The sequence below is a fragment of the Bos grunniens genome, chromosome 2 (assembly GCF_055505025.1).
Source record: "Bos grunniens cultivar Pamir isolate PY7600 chromosome 2, Bosgru_T2T1.0, whole genome shotgun sequence".
NCBI lineage: Eukaryota > Metazoa > Chordata > Mammalia > Artiodactyla > Bovidae > Bos > Bos grunniens.
Genome location: NC_141166.1, coordinates 74,699,818 through 74,723,367, shown reverse-complemented (window position 1 = coordinate 74,723,367; position 23,550 = coordinate 74,699,818). Strand labels below are relative to the sequence as shown.

Below are 23,550 nucleotides of genomic sequence, written 5' to 3'. Positions count from 1 at the left end.
GTATGAGTTGTCTTTCTTCATTTCGTATTTTATTGTTTGTCATAGTTATTTCCACAGGAGTGTCAGACATTTTATGTAACCACTGACAAAATTCTGATGGATTAAGAGAATACATAAAAAGACAGCGTATTTTGTAGCAACATAATTAGATATTTTGTGAATTTGGTCACATCTGCTGGGGAAAATCAAAGTGTCTGGATCTTACTCACTATGAGTCCTGCTCATCAAGAGAGAGGCCAGACTCACAGGTTGATCGTGCCCTTGGGATGTGAATCTTGGGTGCGATACAGCGTGGTAGCTGCTTCTGTTTGACATTCCACCACCCAAGTAAGCTGTGCATGTGTGCTCAGCTGCGTCCAACTCTTTGTGACCCCACGGACTGTAGCCCACCAGGCGCCTCTGTCCATGGGATTTTCCAGGCAAGAATACTGGAGTGGGTTGCCATTTCCTCCTCCAGGGTATCTTCCCAACCCAGGAATCGAACCTGTGTCTCTTGTGTCTCCTGCACTGGCAGGCAGGTTCTTTACCACTGCGCCACCTGGGAAGCCCCTACTAGGGGAAGGTGGCAATTATCATGCCCATGGTTGGAAACAAAGTAATAAGAAAGGTTGAATATCTCAGGTTTGTAACTGTTTCACCTTCATCATGACAGTTCAGTTCAGTCCTCAGTCGTGTCCAACTCTTTGCGACCCCATGAATCGCAGCACGCCAGGCCTCCCTGTCCATCACCATCTCCCAGAGTTCACTCAAACTCATGTCCATCGAGTCGGTGATGCCATCTAGCCATCTCACCCTCTGTCGTCCCCTTCTCCTCCTTCCCCCAATCCCTCCCAGCATCAGAGTCTTTTCCAATGAGTCAACTCTTCGCACAAGGTGGCCAAAGTACTGGAGTTTCAGCTTTAGCATCATTCCTTCCAAAGAACACCCAGGATCGATCTCCTTTAGAATGGACTGGTTGGATCTCCTTGCAGTCTAAGGGATTCTCAAGAGTCTTCCCCAACACCACAGTTCAAAAGCATCAATTCTTTGCCGCTCAGCTTTCTTCACAGTTCAACTCTCACATCCATACATGACCACTGGAAAAACCATAGCCTTGACTAGACGGACCTTTGTTGGCAAAGTAATGTCTCTGCTTTCCAATATGCTATCTAGGTTGGTCATAATTTTTCTTCCAAGGAGTAAGTGTCTTTTAATTTCATGGCTGCAGTCACCATCTGCAGTGATTTTGGAGCCCAAAAAAATAAAGTCTGACACTGTTTCCCCATCTATTTCCCATGAAGTGATGGGACCAGATGCCATGATCTTCGTTTTCTGAATGTTGAGCTTTAAGCCAACTTTTTCACTCTCCTCTTTCACTTTCATCAAGAGGCTTTTGAGTTCCTCTTCACTTTCTGCCATAAGGGTGGTGTCATCTGCATATCTGAGGTTATTGATATTTCTCCCGGCAATCTTGATTCCCGCTTGTGCTTCTTCCAGGCCAGCATTTCTCATGATGTACTTTGCCTTTCAAATCTGTACACACTCCGTTTCCTTTCTCAGCAGCAACAGCAGCACCATCTTTGCCTCACAGAGACATCCCCTTGTGTGATCTGAAATCCCCAGTCTCTGTAGACTCTTTGTCAGCGTGAAGCAAAGATACTCAGGAAAAGCGGGCAGCTGTTCTATAGCCCAGCTCTCGTTTTGGAAGAATCACAAAGCACCAAACCAAGCAGCACTATTGGCAGGAAAAGGCCCTTTCTTTAGCTCTTGCTTTCTTCATATACCTGTAATCTCTCTTCATCCTCACATCTAGCATTTTTATCATCTCTAGCTTTTTCTATGCACATGAGTGACAGAAATCCATTAACTGTATCCAATACAGTTGGTTAAGTACATTAAATCGTTATACTGTGAAGACCTCTTCTGCTGTCTCAAAATATCATATGTGAGAACATGGAAAATCGTTAAGGGTAAAAATAAGTGTATAAAAAGGTTGTTGTGTTCAGTTACTCAGTCTTGTCTAACTCTTTGCAGCCACGTGGACTGCAAAGCTCATTAAGCTCCTCTGCCCATGGGATTTCCCAGGCAAGAATACTGGAGTAGGCTGCCATGCCCTCCTCCAGAGGATCTTCCCGACCCAGGGGTTGAACTCACATCTCCCACATCTCCTGCATTGGCAGGCAGATTCTTTACCACTGGTGCCACTTGGGAGGCCTGTAAAAAAAAAAAAAAAGGATGGAGACACAAATATATGTAATTGCTATTAGCGACACAGCGTTGGGGAAGATAGCTTAGGAACTGGTGTCAGAGGTTTTTCTAACACATGGTCCTCAGCTGGAGGCAGTTTCTTCTGTGGTTGCAATCTTAGGGGTCATTTTTTAGATTTTCATGATTAGGGGATACAGCTGAGACCTGGGGTACTGCCAAAAATCCTGAAGTGAACAGGGCCACTCTTCCAAACAGTAACCTGTTTCACAATGTCACTGGTGCCACTGCTGCGAAATCTGACTCTAGACCATATGATTAGGGGATTTGTGAAGATTGTAGGGACTTTATACTTCCCGCTGGGATTACAGACTCATGTGACTAAAAATAAAACAAGGAACCATACACGAATGAATGAGGTCAGGTGTAAAACTAGAAAAGGATGGGGTAGGGGTAAAACTATAGCAAATTAGAAAGTAATAACCTATATAACGTCACACAAATTTAGATTTAAAAATTAAACACTGTATGAGTCATGTAAAGCCCTTCGACTAGTTGTATTTATCCATGAGCTGCCTGTTTTGGACTCTTGCCTCAACTCTTTTGTACTGGTTGGCTTTTTCCATGACTATGTATTACTTTATATAAAAATATACATATACACACACCTACACACATATAACAAAAAACATACCTATTTTGTTTTTCTCAATACTTCTTCCAGTCCTCTCCTTCTTTCCATTTTTGTAACCATAGTAGTATGGTCTTCTCTTTACACAATCATAGTTCCCTTCTTAACTGAATTTACAGCTCATTCCAGCCACTTCTAACACATCCTGTTATTTCTTCTCCAGCAGACATGGAAGCACCGCCTAAGAAAGACAGCTGGTCAGGGTGTAAAAGCAAAAGTCATAAAATCAGTACAAGCCTAAGTCAGATACACAGTATTATTTATAAATATTATATGTAGGTGATATATTAAAGATAAAGCTGTGTTAAAAAGCAGTGGAGTAAGTAGTCAGATTTGTATTTAGTAAGAGCTCCCCCTGGCCCCAGTTGGAAGATTAGATTGAAAGGGCAAGACTTGAAGTGGGAGACGAGTGGCATTAGCTTCCTGTTGCCACCCTAACAAATCACCCCAAATTTAGCAGCTTAAAATAACAGGAATTTATTATCTCTCAATTTTTTAAGTCAGGAGTCTGAAATGACCCTACTTGTTTCTCTGCTCTGGATTTTATAGACTGAAAAAAAAGATACTGGCTGGCTAGGTTCTTAATGATAGTCTGGGAAGGATACATTTCCACACTTATTCAGGTTTTTGACTGAATTCAGTTTCTTCTGGCTGTGGGACTTTGTTTTCCTTGCTGACTATTGACAGGGGAGCCACCCTCTGCTTCTAGAGGCTTTTTTTTTAGTTCTAGCACATAGGCCCCTGTGTCTCAGAATCAGCAATGATGTGTCAAATATTTCTCATGCTTGGAATTAATCCCTTTCTGTTTTGTTTTGGGTTTTTTTTTGGGGGGGGGGGCGGAATTGCTCCCTTTCTTAAGGTTAACTGATTAGTAACCTTAATTACATCTGCAAAATCCCTTTGCAACATTACCTGGGTGAGTGTTCAATTGAGTATCAGGAGATGGGACTCCTAGACAGAGATATCTTTAAATTACAGTTGACCTGGGAAAAAAAGATAGGGGCTTATACTGAGGCATTAGAAATGGGAATTGAGGAGAGGTATTAAGGAGACAGAGCCAAAGACCTTGGTCACTAATGAGAGAGAGGTGGGAGAGAGGGCTCCAGGGACATGGACTTATGTCCAGGAAAATGAAACACATGCTTCCGCAGAGGGTGAAGACAGAGGAAGCATGCTGATTCTGGCTGCAGAACCCTTGTCGCAGTGAACTGAAGTGTGTCTCCCTGAGAGCAGGTGTAAAAGGGGCAACACAAGAGCACTGAATGGAAGTCTGTGTGGGGAACAGGCAGATGCTGGATGCCTCGCCCTCTCACCGTCCTGCCAGTTTACCTTCTGTTGCTGTTCAGTTGCTAAGTCGTGTCTGACTCTTTGCAACCCCATGGACTGCAGCAGGCCAGGCTTCCCTGTCCTTCACTATCTCCCAGAGTTTGCTCAAATTTTGTCCATTGAGGCAGTGATGCCATCCAACCTTCTCATCCTCTGTTGCCCTCTTCTCCTCTTGCCCTCAATCTTTCCCAGCATCAGAGTTTTTTCCAGTGAGGCGGCTCTTCACATCAGGTGACTAAAGTATTGGAGCTTCAGCTTCAGCACCAGTCCTTCCAATGAATATTCAGGGTTGATTTCCTTTACGATTGACTGGTTTGATCTCCCTGCAGACCAAAGGACTCTCAAGAGTCTTGTCCAACACCACAGTTCAAAAACATCAATTCTTTGGCACTCAGCCTTCTTTATAATCCAACTCTCACATCCCTTCATAACGACTAGAAAAACCATAACTTTGACTATATAAACCTTTGTTGGCAAAGTGATGTCTCTGCTTTTTAATACACTATCTAGGTTTGACATAGCTTTTCTTCCAAAGAGCGTCTTTTAATTTTGTGGCTGCAGTCCCCATCCACAGTGATTTTGGAGCCCAAGAAAATATAGTTTTCTTTCCAGAGAAACTATACCAGAGAGGCAGCTGTCTTGGAAACATCAGGCTTAGTGGAGACAAAGAGAGAAGTGTTACGCTAGAAACTACACTCACTAGATCCCTGTATTGGCTCAGCTGCCACACCAACAGCCATATTTTAGAATAGGCAGGAGATTAGAGGAGTCATCTCTGAAAAGATGGACTAGCCTCAGAATGAAGACAAAGATATATTACTTTGGGGGAATTCTCCCAAAAGCAATAACTAGGTCTCCCAGAGTGATTATTTGTCCACTTGTTTGCAGGCTACACCCAAGCTCAGAGGTTGCAGTCAGCTTTTGAGCGGCTCACTCTAAAAGCCAGTATCACCAGCCATTGTATAGGTTCCTAAGTGGGTTCCCACTTGTTGGAGGGCAGGCGTGATTCAGTTGGAAACCTGTGGGTTTAGAATACCAACTTTTTACCATATAGCCATAGCTGGTCAGGTCGGCAGCCTTGAGCCCAGCACCGTTCTCACTGGTGCAGGCTGCTTTCCAACTCACTCCTCTCTCATTGCAAAACTTCCGTGGTCCATCTTCCATGACCGTCCTCATCCCAGAATTCCTTCAGGAGACATCTTCCTTCACTATTTGTCAAAATTGGGATTCACCATAATCCGTTTGAGAGTTGGTATGCTTATGAACTGAGCAAACCTCAATGGAAAATTAAATACTGGTAACACAACTACATTTGAAAAGTTGTCAACAAACCCACTGTGAGGCTGGTTGATCTGTTTCTTGTAGTTTCCAAACATTTGTACTTAAACGTCTCGTAGGAAAGCCAGAGGTTATTTTTAGTTCTTAAATCTCTGAATAAATTTCTCAGCATCTTTTAAAGTTACTGAATTAAGTTTCTAAGCTTTTAAACATTGAATAATACCAAAGGCAAGGCTTAATATCTCATTGCCCCTCAAAGCTAGGAAGCTTTTAAGTTCATTTAGAATCTGCTGGAATACTTTAGCAAAATGCTTTTGTGGAGCGAACAAAATGATTGAAGAAATGGGGTGTGTGTGTGTGTGTGTGTGTGTGTAGGGGGAATTTAGGAGCTAAAAGGGCAAGTTAAAGAATACTAAAAGAATTCACTCTGATCTCTTTTTGCTTTAAGAAAGACACACAAAAGAAATGCAAACGTGAAAAGATAGTCATCGTTCCTCTTAATAGGAGAAATTCAAATTTAAAGCTATAACAGCAGACCAGTCACTGTTGGCAGAGACGTTTTAACTGCTATCCCTTGTGCTAGTGAAAGTGTGAGGGACTGTCCTCCACTGCTGGTGGGGTCTATAAATTGGTAGGGCCTCCCAGTGGTAAAAGATCCACCTGCCAGTGCAGGAGATGTAGGTCCCTGGGTCGAGACGATCCCCTGGAGGAGGGCATGGCAACCCACGCCAGTATTCTTGCTTGGAAAACTCCTTAGGGGAATTTTTAGAGGCAAGAGGTCAGAGGAGCCTGGCAGACTACAGTTCAGGAGGTCGCAAAGAGTCAGGCACAACTTCTGCTGCTGCTGCCACTAAGTCACTTCAGTCGTGTCCGATTCTGTGCAACCCCATAGACAGCAGCCCACCAGGCTCCCCCGTCCCTGGGATTCTCCAGGCAAGAGTACTGGAGTGGGTTGCCATTTCCTTCTCCAATGCATGAAAGTGAAAAGTGAAAGTGAAGTCGCTCAGTAGTGTCTGACTCTTCGCGACCCCATGGACTGCAGCCTACCAGGCTCCTCTGTCCATGGGACTTTCCAGGCAAGAGTACAACTGAGCACTGTATAAATTGGTACCATCCCAGAAGAGAACAATGTGTCAAAATCTATCCAAACTTAGAGCACCCAAGATCTTTGACTTAGCAAGTCTGCTTCAGGGAATTTATACTACAGATAGTTCTTGTATAGAAAATAGGGATATTTGGGATAGGACTGTTTATTACAGCATTATTTAGGATAGCAGAGTCTAGAATAACCTAAATGGGCATTAATCAGAGACTAGTTAGATAATGAAATAACATGAAACCATTAAAAGTATAGAGCAATCTTATGTGTGCTAATATGGAAAGATCTCCAAGAATGTATCTTTAGGCAAAAAGAGCAAGGTGAAGATTAGTGTATATTATTCTATCTTTTGTTTTCGTTTTAATTTTTATTAGAGTATAGCTACTTTACAATGTTGTGTTTCTGCTGTACAGCAAAGTCAATCAGTTATATTAATACACATACATATAGCCTTTTTTGGATTTCCTTCCCAGTTAGGTCACCACAGAGCACTGAGTAGAATTCTCTGCTATACAGAAGGTTCTCATTAGTTATCTATATTATACACAGTACCAATAGTAAATATATGTCTATCCCAATCTCCCAATTTATCCCACCCCTTCTCCCCCTCCCTTGGTGTCCATGTTTGTTCTCTACATCTGTGTCTCTCTTTCTGCTTTGCAAATAGGTTCATCTGTCCATTTTCCTAGATTCCACCTATATGCATTTATATACGGTATTTCTTTTTCTGACTTATTTCACTTTGTATGACAGTCTCTCGGTCCATCTGTGTCTGCAAATGGCAGGTTTTTTCCTTTATATGGTTAAGTAATACTCCATTGTATGTATGTACCACATCCTCTTATCCATTCCTCTGCTGATGGACATTAAGGTTGCTTTCATGTCCTGGCTGCTGTAAATAGTGCTGCAGTAAACACTGGCATGTATGTATCTTTTGGAGTTATGGTTTTCTCCCGGTATATGTCCAAGAATGGGATTGCTAAGGTCGTACGGTAGTTCTATTTTTATTTTTTTTAAAGGAGCCTCCACACTGTTCTCCACATTCCCACCAACAGTGTATGAGGGTTCCCTTTTCTCCATACCCTCTCCAGCATTTATTGTTGTAGATTATTTTTTGATAAACACCATTCTGATCAGTGTGAGATGGTATCTCATTGTAGTTTTGATTTGCGTTTCTCTAATTATTAGTGATGTTGAGCATCTTTTCATGTGCCTCTTGGCCATCTGTATGTCTTCTTCGAAGAAATGCCTATTTAGATCTTATGCCCATTTTTGATTGGGTTGTTTGTGGTTTTTTTGATACTGAGCTGCACGAGCTCTTTGTATATTTTGGAAATTAATCCCCTTGTTGGTTGCTTAGTTTGCAAATATTTTCTCCGATTCTGAGGGTTGTCTTTTCATCTTGTTTATGGTTTCCTTTGTCATGCAAAAGCTTTCGAGTTTAATTAGGTCCCATTTATTTGTCTTTAAAAATAAAAAATATACTGGAGAGTGACTGCTCATGACTATGGGTTTCTTTCTGGGGTTATAAAAATGTTCTGTAATTAGATAATCATGATGTTACAGCCTTGTGAATGTACTAAAATGCACTGAATTGTAAACTTTAAAATGGTACATTTTATGATATGTGAATTATATGACCATAAAAATACAAAGAAAGAAAGGTATGCATGCTCCTGTGCTCAGTCGTGTTCAACTCTTTGTGACCCCGTGGACTGTAGCCTACCAGACTCCTCAGTCCATGGGATTTTCCAAGAATACTGGCGTGAGTTGCTATTTGCTCTTCCAGGGGATCTTCCCGACCCCGGGATCAAACCCATGTCTCCTGTGTCTCCTGCATTGCAGGTGGATTCTTTACCACTGAGCCATCAGGGAAGCCCCCAAATTAAAGTTATACACCTTTACAAAAAAAAAAAAAATGAACTGTTTCTAAAAGGATGTATTGAAAGCTGGCAAAAGATGTAGTTTGGGGAAGTGGGGAGAAAATGATGGGAATGGAAGGGAGGCTTATTATTCACCACATACAGAAGTGTGTGCCTTTAAAATCCTGAAATATGCATTTGTATCACCTAATCAAAAATACCATACTTTATAGAAAGGGAATCTGTTAATTATTAAATATACTTTAACAATATAAAAGCAATTAAAAAAATTTACCTATAAACTGCACAATTCCATTGTGATTTAACTTTGGTATTATTGTCAAGTTACCAAATGAAGTATTTGAGAATATGAAGAAATGCACGTTTAGAGTAATTTTTAAAGAAAACTGCAATTTTTAAAGAAAACTGTAAACCACTCGAGAAACTAGGGCATGCTAATTAGAAGGAATTAATTGGGTAATTGCATTTCACCTACTTAAAATCCCCCATCACCTGTAATTGAAGTAACTTTCCTCTCTCCTTCCAGTCCCTAAACCATTATGTGGTATTGATAGTGTTGTGTAATAAGGTTCTGAATCCCTCATCAAAAGTGGCTTTATGTCAGTGGAGGATTCCATAAACCCTGTATGAGCTGATAATAATGGAAACAACCTTGAGATTATACACAATGTGATTGAACCTGATTAAAGAGAATAACTTTATCCAAATACGATGCTACACTGTTATAACTGATTAAGGTGAATGAGGAGCCTTGAAGAGAAGGCCAAGAGGAGGTAAAAATGCAGTTGGAGATGCTCTGCATGGCTTGGCAAGCAGTTTACCTACAGCTGTCAGTGGTACATGAATTTGATCACTTCTTATTCCCACACCCACTCCTTTTTTCCCGTGAGTGAAAATTGGTCCAAAGGATATTGACTGACTCTTGAATTTCTTAGAAAAATAAATCTTCAGAAAACTTATTTGGCACAAAGAGATGTGTTTAGCACACATGGGGACCAATGTAGAGGAAGAAACTCCTGTTCCCTAATTTAAGTATTAGCACGGTGAATAGACTTATATATTCCTTTTTCTCCTACTGCTTTTGCAAGGAGCAATGTGAACATGAAATAGAGAAACTCTTAAAGGACATCCACTTCATGTGTATTTGTTTCAGATATATAACGAAAGAAGATGTTGCTGCAGCCTCGATGGACAAGGTGAAGAATGACGGGGGCCATGTCCGACTGATCACAAAGGGGCCCAAGCCAGGGGACCCTTCTACAAAGTAAGAGGTTTTTTACTTGTCAGGCATAGTGGTACTAAGACTCTTTCTTTAAATGAATGTATTAATTTCTATAACAATAGTTTACCACTGTGTGACCAGTTTACACGTTACTAAAAGCTTTCACAATGTAATAGCTCTTCTGTCCTAGCAACGCTGCGAGGCTCCTGATGCCCTTATCTTAGAAATTAGAGATCAAGAAGGTACCTGAGGCCAAGTGGGTTATAAGACGTGCCCCAGGCTACCAGATACTAGTCCTGGGGTCCAATCTGGGCTCTGCTCCCCAGTCTTGAGTTCTTTCTATCATAAAAAGTTTTTCTTTTAACACTTCTAACAGCAAAGTAGCTATTGTAATTCCCATGCAGGACTTTACAACATTCTTGAGTAATGTACCTTTTCCTTTAGTTTAACAAAGTGAGCTTATGTCCTGCCATGTTTCATCTCTAATTTTAATTCTGTCTGAGTTTACCTGTAGGAGGCACATGTAGCAAGTCTCCCGTTCTAATTCCTGTCAGCACTGCTGGTTCCCTGGTTCTGTCACTGAATGGATGTGAACAGTCTGTCTCCTGAAGGCCAGCAATATTCAGATAGATGTTCATGGAAATCTTGGTAATGGCCTCCTGGTCCTAATGAAGTGTGTGACCCAACACATTGAGTGAGCAGGGCAGCCTGTCTTTCCCAGACTGAAGAAGGATTTTCTAACTTTTCATTTTCCATCTTCTCCAGACGCCTCAGAGTCTGTGTAACTTGAAGACATCTAAGTTCCAAAGAGAGGCAGCGTATTTGTATTCAAATTAATTTTTCTGAACACACCATCCTCTCTTTTCCTTGGAGTGTAACAGAGTGCCGACTATAGCTATTACTATTTTGTCTCCACAGTGGATCGCAGAATCTGCGTGCCCTGTGTTTACTGTTTGTCAGCACAGAAACTTTGAAGACCTGTAAATGAAGTAACAACGATTTAAAATAGAGTGAGCCTTAATTAATTACCTATTCAATGTTTTGCCCCTTCTAGAGAATTTCTTGAAGGTGGAGAACGTGTCCCATTTCTAAATCCCTGCACAGCCCAAGGTGATCTCATTCTGAAGGCTTCTACATCCAAAGGCTATTTGCAGGCTGTGGATAACGAAGGAAATCCACTTTGCCTTCGCTGTCAGCAACCCACTTGCCAAACTAAGCAAGAGCGTAAAGCAGATGCTTGGGATTCACGGTTCTGTTCTCTGAAATGTCAGGAGGAGTTTTGGATTCGATCTAATAATAGTTACCTGCGAGCCAAAGTATTTGAAATTGAACATGGTGTGTGTCAGCTGTGTAATCTGAATGCACAAGAACTCTTTTTACGTCTGAGAGATGCCCCTAAAAGTCAGAGGAAGAGTCTTCTGGATGCTACCTGGACCTCAAAGCTCCCATTAGAACAGGTAAGTTTTAATCACTGACTGATAAAGACAGCATTGTACTGAGTGATGAATATTGACTAATTTTCCTCTTAAAACCTTTTTAATATGGGAATTCTCAGAAACATTTACAAAAGCAGAATAATGAACCCACACACCTGTCAACCGACTTTACCAACATTTTGCTATTCATTTCATGTTTCCCTCACTTCGATTCTTCTTCTCTCCTGGAATTATTTTAAAGTAGATCTCATACAGCATTTCATTTCACCCTTAGATACTTTCATTATATACCTTTCACAGATGAAGACTTTCTTTCTCCCTCCCCTTTGTCTTTCTCTTTTAAATATAAACCCATAGCCCAATATCCATGATCACACCCAACATAATTATAATTCCAGTTACAATAAGGCCATGTTTGGTTTCCCAGATGATCTCAAAAATGCCTTTTTACAATTGCTTTGTTCAAATTAGGATCAAAATATGACCTGCACATTGCATTTGGTCATTATACCTCTTATGTTTCATTTAATCTGTAATATAACCCCTTTCCTTTTTTTACACCACTGATTGTTGAAGAAACCTGGTCATTTGCCTGTAGGATTTCCCACATTCTGGATTTGTGTGTGGTCCACATTTTGGACCTGTATCCTCATGATGTCGTTTGACGTGTTTCTCTGTCTTCCTGACTTACTGAATAATGGTTATACGATCTAGAAGTTTAATTAGATTCTTTTTTCAACATTTTTTAATGTGACTATTTTTTAAAGTCTTTACTGAATTTGTTACAGTATCGTTTATGTTTTGGTTCTTTGGCCTCAAGGCATGTGGGTTCTTAGCTCCCCCACCAGGAATCGAACTTGTACCCCCTGCACTGGAAGACAAAATCTTAACCACTGAACCACTGGAAGTCCCTAACTAGATTCTCATTAGATTATTTTGGGAAGAGATCTTAACAGATGGCACTTTGCATTAGGAGGCACTTAGGGTCTGGTCATTCCACTTTTCATGATGTTAATATTGAGTGACAAGGGGTAAATAGATAATCCCTAAAATGTAGTTCATTACAATGTGAAAGAAACTTATATTTGTTTATCCCATTGTAAAATGTAATTTATTATAAAATACTCTTCTCAGCACAGTATTCTTAGTATCCACTTTGACTCCCAAAACTCAGTTGGGTTTCCAATGTTGTGATCCAAGCACCTCTAAACTTCAAACTAGAGCAAAATGTGTAAATTTGTAGTATGCTTCATTTTAAAAAATGACTCTACAAAAATATTGGATAAATTCCAGCAAAAATCCTACAATTTTATTTACTTAGTATTGCTGAATTAACTAATAAGCATTTCTGCAAAGATGAAGTAGCATGACTTTCAGAGCTAGAGAAATACACTATTCCCCTAACATTATCCAGAGCTCCTGAGAGATCTAGTCTAGTTGGTGAGCAGCATGTGACACCCATCCCAGAAACATCAGCCAGACTCCAGTTACTGTCTGCTGCCTCCATGTGGAGACTTCCAAAAGACACAAAGAAATGACGCATGGACATCTAGTCTGTCCAAGAATACAGAAGTAACGTAGCACAAGTCTAGAAGAGGAGCGCTTAGGGAATAAGCAGGGCCTAGGGTACAGATGGGGACGACCAGGGGGAGAAGGGGTGATTCTTTCCAGAGGTAAGTTTAGGACGTAGAAAGCTGGCCCCAAGTGATCTAGAATTCTTGGGAAGAATAAAGAAGCACCTTCTGGATCACAAAATGTCACAGTGGAGACTGCTCAGGGCAAAAGATTTGGTTACAAACGAGACGACCATAATGGATGTTTTTTCCCTGAGAGTATGCCACTTGCTTTATGCACAAGGCTGCCATATGACATTGCCTCTAACAATGCCAACCTCAAAAAGAAAAATCAATATATATCTTCTAACCGAAGTTGGGAAGTTCAGTATAAAAGAGAGAAAGTCAGTCCATCTACAGTGGAGTTCAGGTAGACCGTTTACTGCTCCAGTTTGCTGCCTCCTAGGGCTGTGCTCTTGGGCCAGACACTGTTAAGGTCCCTGTGCTGTCTGTGGGCCTGACAACTTTCCTAAAGCACTTCAGAGATGTGTCACAGGTTCCCATGGCCAGCAGCCATGAAGTTGATTATAGAGTCTTCCTTGTTCAAGACCAAGGAAATAAAAACCACTTTCACACTAATCTTTGTCCCATTTAAACAACTCTATCTACACTGCTATGCTGTGAGCTGTGACCTTATATCAAATGCTAAAATAATACCAATTAAACGTCAATCATCACTGGTTAAATATAAAGTGTGTCTACAAGGACTGGCCTAGGTAATGTCTACTTTAAATGAATATCTTTGTTTATTCTAAATATTCAAGTTACAGAAGTTTGTTCTAGAAATTTGATTCCAGTCCATGTAACTTAGGAGGTTCTCAGGTAATTGCAAAAGTTCTAGATGATCACTATTAAACTGTCATTGGTACAAATACACATGCATTTAGGTCAACAATTAAAGACTTGAGTTCAGTAATACTCAGAAGTTTTCCATTTCTAATCTTTTTATCAGTTTTGTTTTAGTAACTATATAAACTAGTTCAAAGGTGCATAAGCAACTGATTTTTCCCAGTCTGTAAGGAGGCTTGATATTTTATACTTGCTTGTAATTTTTTCAAAATGGGTTTGGGTAAGTGGGGCGGGGGCTGGGTGGGGGGACCTTTTTCAGAGACATTTTTTTTTATTGCTTTCAAATTGCTAACCTAGAGGGTTTTTCCTACTCACAATAAAAGCTATAAAAAACCACCCTAATGTATTTTTCCCTGTGATTTTGCTGTGTAAACATGACGGCACAATTGAGAACCAACAGTTCCCACAGTGTGTGTTGAAAACTGCTGATGCTGTGTTCTTATTACAGCTTAATGAGATGATAAGAAGCCCAGGGGAAGGGCATTTCTGGCAGGTGGACCACATCAAGCCCGTGTCTGGTGGAGGAGGGCAGTGCTCCCTGGACAACCTGCAGACCCTCTGCACAGTCTGCCACAGAGAGGTCAGTGATGCTCGCAGACACATCTGACTCCATCCTAAGACAGCCAATTGGAAATTGTGCATACAGGTGTGGAGGATTATAGGGTGAATCTCTATCCTGTCTGGGATCTGAGATGTGTTTTATTCTTTTCATTACCTACCACTTGAGTTTTTTCTTGAGGTCTATGCAAGTTCTCCAGAGAAGGCAATGGCACCCCACTCCAGTACTCTTGCCTGGAAAATCCCATGGATGGAGGAGCCTGGTGGGCTGCAGTCCATGGGGTCGCTAAGAGTCGGACACGACTGAGCAACTTCACTTTCACTTTTCACTTTCATGCATTGGAGGAGGAAATGGCAACCCACTCCAGTGTTCTTGCCTGGAGAATCTCAGGGACGGGGGAGCCTGCTGGGCTGCCGTCTATGGGGTCGCACAGAGTCAGACATGACTGAAGTGACTTAGCAGCAGCATGCAAGTTCTCATTCACAGATGAAAAAGAAACTGCTTCCCTTTCGATTTATTCTAGGACCAGGAAATTTTCACCACTACCTAGAAGGAAATGAATACAACTTACATATTGCACAGTTTTGAAAAGACCCAGACCCTCAAACTAGAAGTTCAGTGAATTGGGACAGTGGCATATGTTTGCATCTGCAACTAAATATGTCCTGAAATATCTGAGAACATGAATAAATTATCTCTAGGACCAACTCAGCTCCACATACAGGCATTACACTGTTGACCTAAATATGAAACCTATTAATCTTGGCACATCTTGGAGCAATTACCTAGTGCCTAAAATGAAAGGAAAGAATAACATAATATGGTCTGTCAACTAGGATGAATTTTTAACAGGTAGTTCAGCAAAAGGTCCCAGGATCTACCTGTTAAGATATAATCTTAGAAAGCAGCATACATTTAATGTGCAACTTTGTACCCAACTTTTTTTCTACTTATGGCAAAATTTAAGCATTTCCCCATGTTCTCATGATAAGCATTCAGTGTTTATCATCTAAAATGGCTGCATAGTAGTCTATTGAGTACATCTCTGCTGCTGCTGCTGCTGCTGCTGCTAAGTCGCTTCAGTCGTGTCTGACTCTGTGCGACCCCATGGACTGCAGCCCACCAGGCTCCTCCGTCCATGGGATTTTCCAGGCAACAGTATTGGAGTAGGGTGCCATTGCCTTCTACTGTGGTTAATTATGCCATTCCCATACTGATGAACCTGAAGTTGTATACATTCTTTGGTTCATATACACAATGCTGCCAACCACAGTTTTTTGCATACAAACTATTTTTTACATTTCGAGGTTGTTCCTTAAGATACTCAGTTGTAAAATCATTGAGTCAAGTTTTAAGATTTTGAGTCAAGTTTTGAGACTGCAGGAGATGAATTCCCTCCATGCTGTTTTCCAAAAGGATTGTACTCAGATATGCTCCTTCGATCCTGGCGGTGAAAAGTGCCTGTTTAATTGCACTGGTATTGCGGCTGTGGTGAAAAAAGAATTATTTTGTTTACTTGTAATTTTTTCAAAATGGGTTAGGTAAGGGGGGAAAAAAATCTTTTTCAGAAACATATTTTTTATTGTTTTCAAATTGCTAACCTAGAGGCTTTACTTTATTTTAAAGACCCTGATATTTATGAAAATGCTAATCAACTGTATCTACATTGTGAGAATTGTTCAGATCCTTTGCCAGTGTTCATATCATATGAGCACTTTCTTAGCCTCTTTTTAATATTTCAGATTCCTCAATTTAGTCACAAATTTTATTGTGTAAAAACTATGTAAATAACTTTTACATAAATAGGATCATGTCATAAAAAGGGCTTTGTTTTAGTTTTAACCTTGTTTTCCTCTCCGTACCCCTTCTACCTGGATAACTTCACACATACATGGACTTCAGTTGGGCAAAAGATCATCTGATTTCTCAACTGTGCAAACTGTTAGCACAGTCAAGATCTGTAAGAAAATTAAGATACAGCAAAAGAAAATGCTGTGCCTTCTTCTGTAATCACCTTTTTAGAGTCTCATGAAAAATGTTATTTATATTAGCAAAAGAATCCAATTCTGTTCTACTCATTTTGGTTTTTTGCACTGGCTTGGCTGTTAGGTTGGGAAAGGCTTTTAAGCCCAGAGAACAGGAGGTGGGCGGGCCCTGCACACACCTAAACCTCAGAGTTATTGGCTTAGTAACCCCACTGAGGGCAAAGCACTGGTACACGAGTGTGGTGATAATGTATATTTTTTTCAGAATTCACAGAGCTTTTGAGTTGCTGTAGCTGGTACTTTAATTCTAACATATGTACACATGCTTTACTTTTTTTAACTTTTAGAGAACTGCCCAACAAGCCAAGGAAAGAAGCCAGGTGAGAAGACAATCTCTAGCATCAAAGCATGGATCAGACATCACACGATTTTTGGTAAAGAAATGAAGCATAAACATTTTTAAATGGATGACATATGGTTTATATGTGGAGAATTCACCAAAATTTTTTTGTGCTTGTCTAATATTTTAAAAGTGGAAAATTTCAAAACACAAATCAAGAATTCATCTTTCCTTTTCATGTTAAATGCTTTTAGTGTTAATACTTTTTTAAAGTACTTAACAAACTGAAATGCAATACTAGATATTTCTATGATCTTCTTGATATCCATTATATTTCAGTAAGGTTTTGTTAAGCTTTCAATTTTCCCTGACTATACCTTAATCACTGTATTATGCATAGATTGTTTTTGAAAAATATACTCTCAATTACTTGAAAAATGCTGCTGGGTTAGTGTTGGTCATGGACTGCTATATGCAAAAATGCAACACTGTAAAGACATCAGGGAAATTTTGTAGGCAAAATCATTATTCAGGAATTCTAGACCAATCATGACCTCCTTGCTTAGTATGCAGTAGAGATTCTTGTTCACTAAATGCCTCCAAAATGAACCCAGGGTGCATATTTTGAGTGTTGTCTTCCTTTTATTTCTTAGCCAGTTGTCTTTATTGAAAAGATGCTTTTGAAAATAACCTAATTAGACCCATGGTGTTTGTGGACAATTCAGGGATTCTGGCTGAAGTAACTGTTAAATCATGTTTTAAAAAAATCAAAATGCCATTTAAACTTGTTTTTAATTTGTCTTAATGCATAAAACTAGACTTACTGTTAAAGCATTCTTTGTCTCAAGGTTATCATTTTCTGGTTTTGAAGTCCTATTTTATTAAAAGGGTATTCCTGAAATCTCTTTTAAAAGGGATGATGATGATAAAACACTTTTTCTAAAGTATCATCAGATGGAGATAAATATTTAAAAAGTGCAAGGGTAACATTAAAATGTAATTGATACTCAGACATAAAAGAGTGATGATGAAAGAAAACCAAGACATAATCTGGCAATACGTCAGAATCATGAGAGAATCAGAATCAATACGTCAAAACTCACAAAGTACAGGGTCAAGGAAGAACCACATTCACAAAAGCCCTGTTTGCAAATACTGTTTGGATGTAACATTAGTTTGAGTACTCTTTAGTTTTAATTAGTAGCTTGTATTTCACAACATGGAGGACTTATATTTGTATAAATATTATACAATCATTAATCTTCCAGAGTTTTTTTTTTAAGTTTATAATATTTCATTGACATGATGTAATGCGTGTTTTCAGTCGTGTCTGACTCTTTGTGACCCTGTGGACTGTAGCCTGCCAGGCTCCTCTGTCCATGGAATTTTTCAGGCAAGAATACTGGATTAAGTTGCCATTCCCTTTCCCCAGGGCTTGCCTGACACAGGGATCAAACGTCTCCTGACCCACGTCTCTTCGCCTCCTGCACTGGCAGGCAGGTTTTTTACCTGCACCACCAGGGAAGCCCCTTGTATGAGATCAGATTTTACCGTTCAGTTTTAAAATCAGTTGGGCTTTCTTTGGCCTTCTTTCTGCTTTGCTGGTCAGGCTCTTTGCAGTTTTCTGCCTCATTGCCAGGGTAACCAAGGATCTCTCACAGTTGAGAGCTGAGAAGCCAGCATGCTACTTTTCCTCCAGCATGAGATACGTGCAAGTGAGATTGGTCTAAGTAGGTCAGACTTGAGTGGAGCTTGCTCTTTAGATCAAACTAAAGTGGTAATTCTAGGGAGAAAATTTTCAGTGTGGGAACTATATGAGAGTTGGAGGTGAAATGACCCATGAAGATCGTTTCTCTCTTTGCCAGATTTCAAAATGCCAGTTAAAAATGCTATAAGAGCATCAGAAAATTACGAATAGGGCTTCCCTAGTGGCTCGGAAGGTAAAGAATCTGCCAACAATGCAGGAGACCTAGGTTCAATCCTTGGATCAGGACGATCTCCTAGAGAAGGAAATGGCAACTCAGTCCAGTATTCTTGCCTGAAGAATTCCATGGACAACTACACAGGGTTGCAAAGAGTTGGACACAACTGAGTGACTTTCACTCACTCACTCAGGGTATATTTAACCAAGGAGATGAAAGCTTTGTACACTGAAACTACACGTCTTTGGTGAAAGAAACTGAAGACGACACAAATGGAAGAAAGCCCATGTTCCTGGATCAGAAAAGTTAATATTGTTAAAACAGCCATACCACCTGAAGCAATCTCTAGATTCAGTGCAATCCCTATCAAAATTCCAGTGGCATTTTCGAAGAAATAGAAAAAAAATCCTAAAATGTGTATGGAACCAGTAGCCAGAGCAATCTTGAGAAAGTAGAACAAACATACCATTTTTCTGCCCATTTTTTTGATTGGGTTGTTTTTTCGATATCAAGCTACATGAGCTGTGTGTATATCCTGGAGATTAATCCCTTGTCAGTTGCTTCATTTGCAAATATTTTTTTCCTATTCTGAGGGTTGTCTTTTCCTTTTTTTATGGTTTCCTATGCTATGCACAGATTTTAGGTTTAATTAGGTCCTATTTTTATTTTTAATTATTATGCTAGGAGGTAGATCAAAAAAGATACTGCTGCAATTTATATCAAAAATTGTTGTTCGGGATGGGGAACACATGTATACCTGTGGCGGATTCATTTTGATATTTGGCAAAACTAATACAATTATGTAAAGTTTAAAAATAAAATAAAATTAGAAAAAAAAAAGAGAAAATTTATATCCTAATATAACTGTAAAAAAAAAAAAATTGTTCTATGTTTTCTCTAAGAATTTTATACTATCTAGCCTTGCATTTAGGTCTTTGGTCCATTTTGAGTTTTTTGTGTGTATGGTGTTCTAGTGGGCTCAAATTTCACTCTTGCATGTAGTTTTTGTAGCACCACTTAATGAAAAGGCTTTCTCCAATGTAAATTCTTCCCCTGCTTGTCACAGATTAATTGACCATAGGTAGGTGGGTCTATTTTTTAAATTTTATTGGATTGTAGTTGATTTACAATGTTGTTAGTCTCAGATGTAGAACAAAGTGATTCCTTTATACATATATATGTTCATTCTTTTTCAGATTCTTATATAGGTTATCACATAACACTGAGTTCCCTGTCCTATAGACACTAGGTCCTTGTTTGGTTATCTATCTTATATATAGTAGTATGTTAATCTTATACATACTATATGTTAATCCCAAGCTCCTGATTTATCCCTGCTCCCACATTTTCCTTTTGGTAACCATAAATTTGTTTTTTATATCTGTAAGTCTGTTTCTATTTTGTAAATAAGTTCAGTTGTATCATTTTTTTAATTAGATTCCACAGAGTGATATCATATGATATGTCTTTTATTTCACTTAGTATGATATTTAAGTCCATCCATGTTGTTGCAAATGGCATTATTTTTTTCTTATTTATGAATATATGGCTATGAGGGGTGTAGCCGGTGGGGAGGGGCGATGGTGGAGTGAACTGGGAAATTGGGATTGACATATATACACTACTATGTATAAAACACATAATTAACATATACAGCACAGGAAACTCTACTCAGTGCTCTGTGGTGACCTAAATGGGAAGAAAATTTTAAAATGGGGTGATATGTGTATACATATGGCTGGTTCTCTTTGCTGTACAGCAGAAACATTTTAAAGCATCTATACTCCAATAAAAATTTTAAAATGAATTTTAGAATTTGCATAGCAAAGGGAGCCATAAACAAAACAAAAAGACAACCTACAGGCTGGCAGAAAATATCTGCAAATAATGCGATCAGCAAGGGATTAATTTCCAAAAACAGACAAATAGCTAATATAGCTTAATGTGGAAAAAAAAAACATTCAAAAAATGGGCAGAAGACCTAAACAGACATTTCTCCAAAGAAAATATACAGATGGCCAACAGGCATACGAAAAGGTAGATGCTCAAGATTGCTCATTATTAGAGAAATGGAAATCAAAACTACAAAGAGGCATCACCTCAGACCAGTCAGAATGACCATCACCAGTCTACAAATAGTGAATGATAAATGCTGACGAGAGTGAGGAGAAAAAGACCCTCCTGCACTGTTAGGAGTAAGGTAATTAGTACAACCCCTATGAAAAACAGTATGAAGTCTCCTTAAACTAAAAATAGTTACTGTAATATCTAGACCCACTCCTGGACATACATCTGGAAAAGACAAAAATTTGAAAAATATACATATCCCTCGGTGTTCACAGCAACACTATTTACAGTGTCCAAGACATGTAGGCCACCTAAATGTCCACTGACAGATGAATGAATGGGTAAAGAAGATGTGGTAAATATGTATATACAAAGACTGTTAGCCACAAAAAGGAATAAAATAATTTTATCTGCAGCAACATGGATTGACATAGAGATTATCATGTTAACTGAAGTAGGTTAGACAAAGACAAATATCATGATATCACTTATTTGTGGAATATTTTAAAAAAATAATACAAATGAACTTATTTACAAAACAGAAGTAGACTCACAGACACAGAAAACAAACTTCTGGTCACCACAGGGGACAGTGGGAGTGAGGGGAGATGAACCAGGAGTTTGGGATTAACATATACACACTGCTATATACAAAAGAGGTAAACAGCAAGGACCTGCTGTATAGCACAGGGAACTACATTTAGTATCTCATAACAACCTTAATGGAAAAGAATCTGAGAAAGTGTACATATTGTGCATATATATAACATGTATTAAGAATACATGGGCTTCCTTGGCAGCTCAGCTGGTAAAGGACCCACCTGCACTGCACGAGACCACGGTTCAATTCCGGGGTGGGAAGATCCCCCGAGGAGGGCATGGTAACCCACGCCAGTGTTCTTGCCTAGAGAATCCCCGTGGACAGAGGAGCCTGGCGGGCCGCAATCCTTGGGGTCGCAGAGCTGGACACGACTGAGCAACTAAGCACAGCACATGTTAAGAAAGTGCATGTATAACTGAAACATTTTGCTGAATCACTAACAACACTGAAAATTAACTATACTTCAATAAAATAACTTAAAAAGAAAATACAATATTGTAAATAGATAGGCTCCCAACTCCCAAACACCAAAATATATTAGCAAATAATAAGAGACATTAAGGGAGAAACAGACAACAATGCGGTAATTGTAGGGGACTTCAATACCTCTCTCTCACCAATGGATAGATCATCCACACAGAAAATCAAAGGCAGTGTTGGAACTGAACCACATGTTGGGACAAACTGACTTAACAGATATACAGAACATTCTATCCAACAGCAGCAGAATACACATCCTTCTCAAGTGCATGTGGAACATCATCTAGGCTAGATCACAAGATAGACGACACACACAAAAGTGCTGGCAGATTTACGACAGATCATCCAGCTGTTTCTTCTGAACACAATAAAATGAAACAAGAAAATAAGAGAGAAGTGCGACTATCTACACGTGTGTGGAAACTAAAAACACACTTCTAAACAACCCCTGGGTCAAAGAAGAAACAAAACTGGAAATGAAAATGCAACATACTGAATATTGTAGGATGCAGCAAAAGCAGTTCTCAGAGGAAAGCTTACAGCAAAAATTCATACAGTAAGAGATTAAAATAAACAACCTAAACTTACACCTCAAGAACTAGAAAAAGAACAAATTAAGTCCAAAAATTAACAGGAGGAAGGAATTAAAAAATCAGAAAAGATATTAATGAAATATAGATCAGAAAGGATCAACAAAAGTAACTGGTTTTTTAAAAAGATAAACAAAACTGACCATTCTTTAGCTAAGCTAACTAAGGAAAAAATAGGGAAGACTAAAATAAAATGAGACATGAATGAGTTGTATCTTCAGGGTGAATGGTTCCAGAAGGGGCTGGGGTCTACACAAGTCACTGGGACTTGCCTTCCATTTCAGAAGCAGCAAGATGTTCACACTCAATCTAGCAAGGAGCCCACCACTTCTGAGTAACAATGATGGTAGCAGCTCAGCTTCCCTTTACACCCCTGAAGATCTGTCTCCGTTTGTGGGGATCGACCTGTGAACCCCAGCTGCTTCAAAGAAAGTTGTTTATAATGTTGCTGAATGAGCAAGACAGAACTTCAGCTTTTTTTTTTTTTTTTTTTTAGTTTTTTTTTTTTAAAAGATACCTAACCCAAGTAATGCTCAAAATTCTCCAAGCCAGGCTTCAGCAATACGTGAACCGTGAACTTCCTGATGTTCAAGTTGGTTTTAGAAAAGGCAGAGGAACCAGAGACCAAATTGCCAACATCCGGTGGATCATCAAAAAAGCAAGAGAGTTCCAGAAAAACACCTATTTCTGCTCTATTGACTATGCCAAAGCCTTTGACTGTGTGGATCACAATAGACTGTGGAAAATTCTGAAAGAGATGGGAATACCAGACCACCTGACCTGCCTCTTGAGAAATCTGTATGCAGGCCAGGAAGCAACAGTTAGAACTGGACATGGAACAACAGACTGGTTCCAAATAGGAAAAGGAGTACATCAAGGCTGTATATTGTCACCCTGCTTATTTAACTTATATGCAGAGTACATCATGAGAAACACTGGGCTGGAAGAAGCACAAGCTGGAATCAAGATTGCCGGGAGAAATATCAATAACCTCAGATATGCAGATGACACCACCCTTATGGCAGAAAGTGAAGAGGAACTAAAAAGCCTCTTGATGAAGGTGAAAGAGGAGAGTGAAAAAGTCGGCTTAAAACTCAACATTCAGAAAACGAAGATCATGGCATCTGGTCCCATCACTTCATGGGAAATAGATGGGGAAACAATGGAAACAGTGTCAGACTTTATTTTTGGGGGCTCCAAAATCACTGCAGATGGTGACTGCAGCCATGAAATCAAAAGACGCTTACTCCTTGGAAGAAAAGTTATGACCAACCTAGATAGCATATTCAAAAGCAGAGACATTACTTTGCCAACAAAGTTCTGTCTAGTCAAGGCTATGGTTTTTCCAGTAGTCATGTGTGGATGTGAGAGTTGGACTGTGAAGAAAGCTGAACACCGAACAATTGATGCTTTTGAACTGTGGTG

General features: G+C 39.5%; 1 protein-coding gene and 1 long non-coding RNA gene across 19 annotated transcripts in view; one reads left to right on the top strand and one right to left on the bottom strand.

The window, feature by feature from the left end:
• Positions 1–17,299, top strand: part of ZRANB3 (zinc finger RANBP2-type containing 3) — a 301,572-nt gene extending 284,273 nt beyond the window's left edge. For all 16 annotated transcript variants that reach the window (XR_015145498.1, XR_015145502.1, XM_086350708.1 and 13 more), the window contains 4 exons: positions 9,615–9,725; positions 10,738–11,140; positions 14,030–14,161; positions 16,473–17,299. Coding sequence is in view for 14 of the 16 variants with exons in the window: in XM_086350708.1 (XP_086206834.1) it covers positions 9,615–9,725; positions 10,738–11,140; positions 14,030–14,161; positions 16,473–16,571 (745 nt within the window). In the remaining 2 variants the exon portion in view is untranslated. The remainder of the gene's footprint in view (positions 1–9,614; positions 9,726–10,737; positions 11,141–14,029; positions 14,162–16,472) is intronic.
• On the bottom strand, positions 4–22,689 carry LOC147378245 (uncharacterized). Of its 3 annotated transcripts, XR_015145586.1 has the most exons (4): positions 21,276–21,404; positions 3,788–3,858; positions 2,879–3,069; positions 4–2,193 (listed from the first exon to the last, which is right to left on the bottom strand). It is a non-coding gene; the product is annotated as an uncharacterized LOC147378245 (long non-coding RNA). The 3 variants fall into 3 exon arrangements; XR_015145584.1 differs by lacking the exon at positions 3,788–3,858 and having other exon boundaries at positions 21,276–22,689; XR_015145585.1 differs by lacking the exon at positions 21,276–21,404 and having other exon boundaries at positions 3,788–5,402.
• Positions 22,690–23,550: the final 861 nt, after the last annotated feature.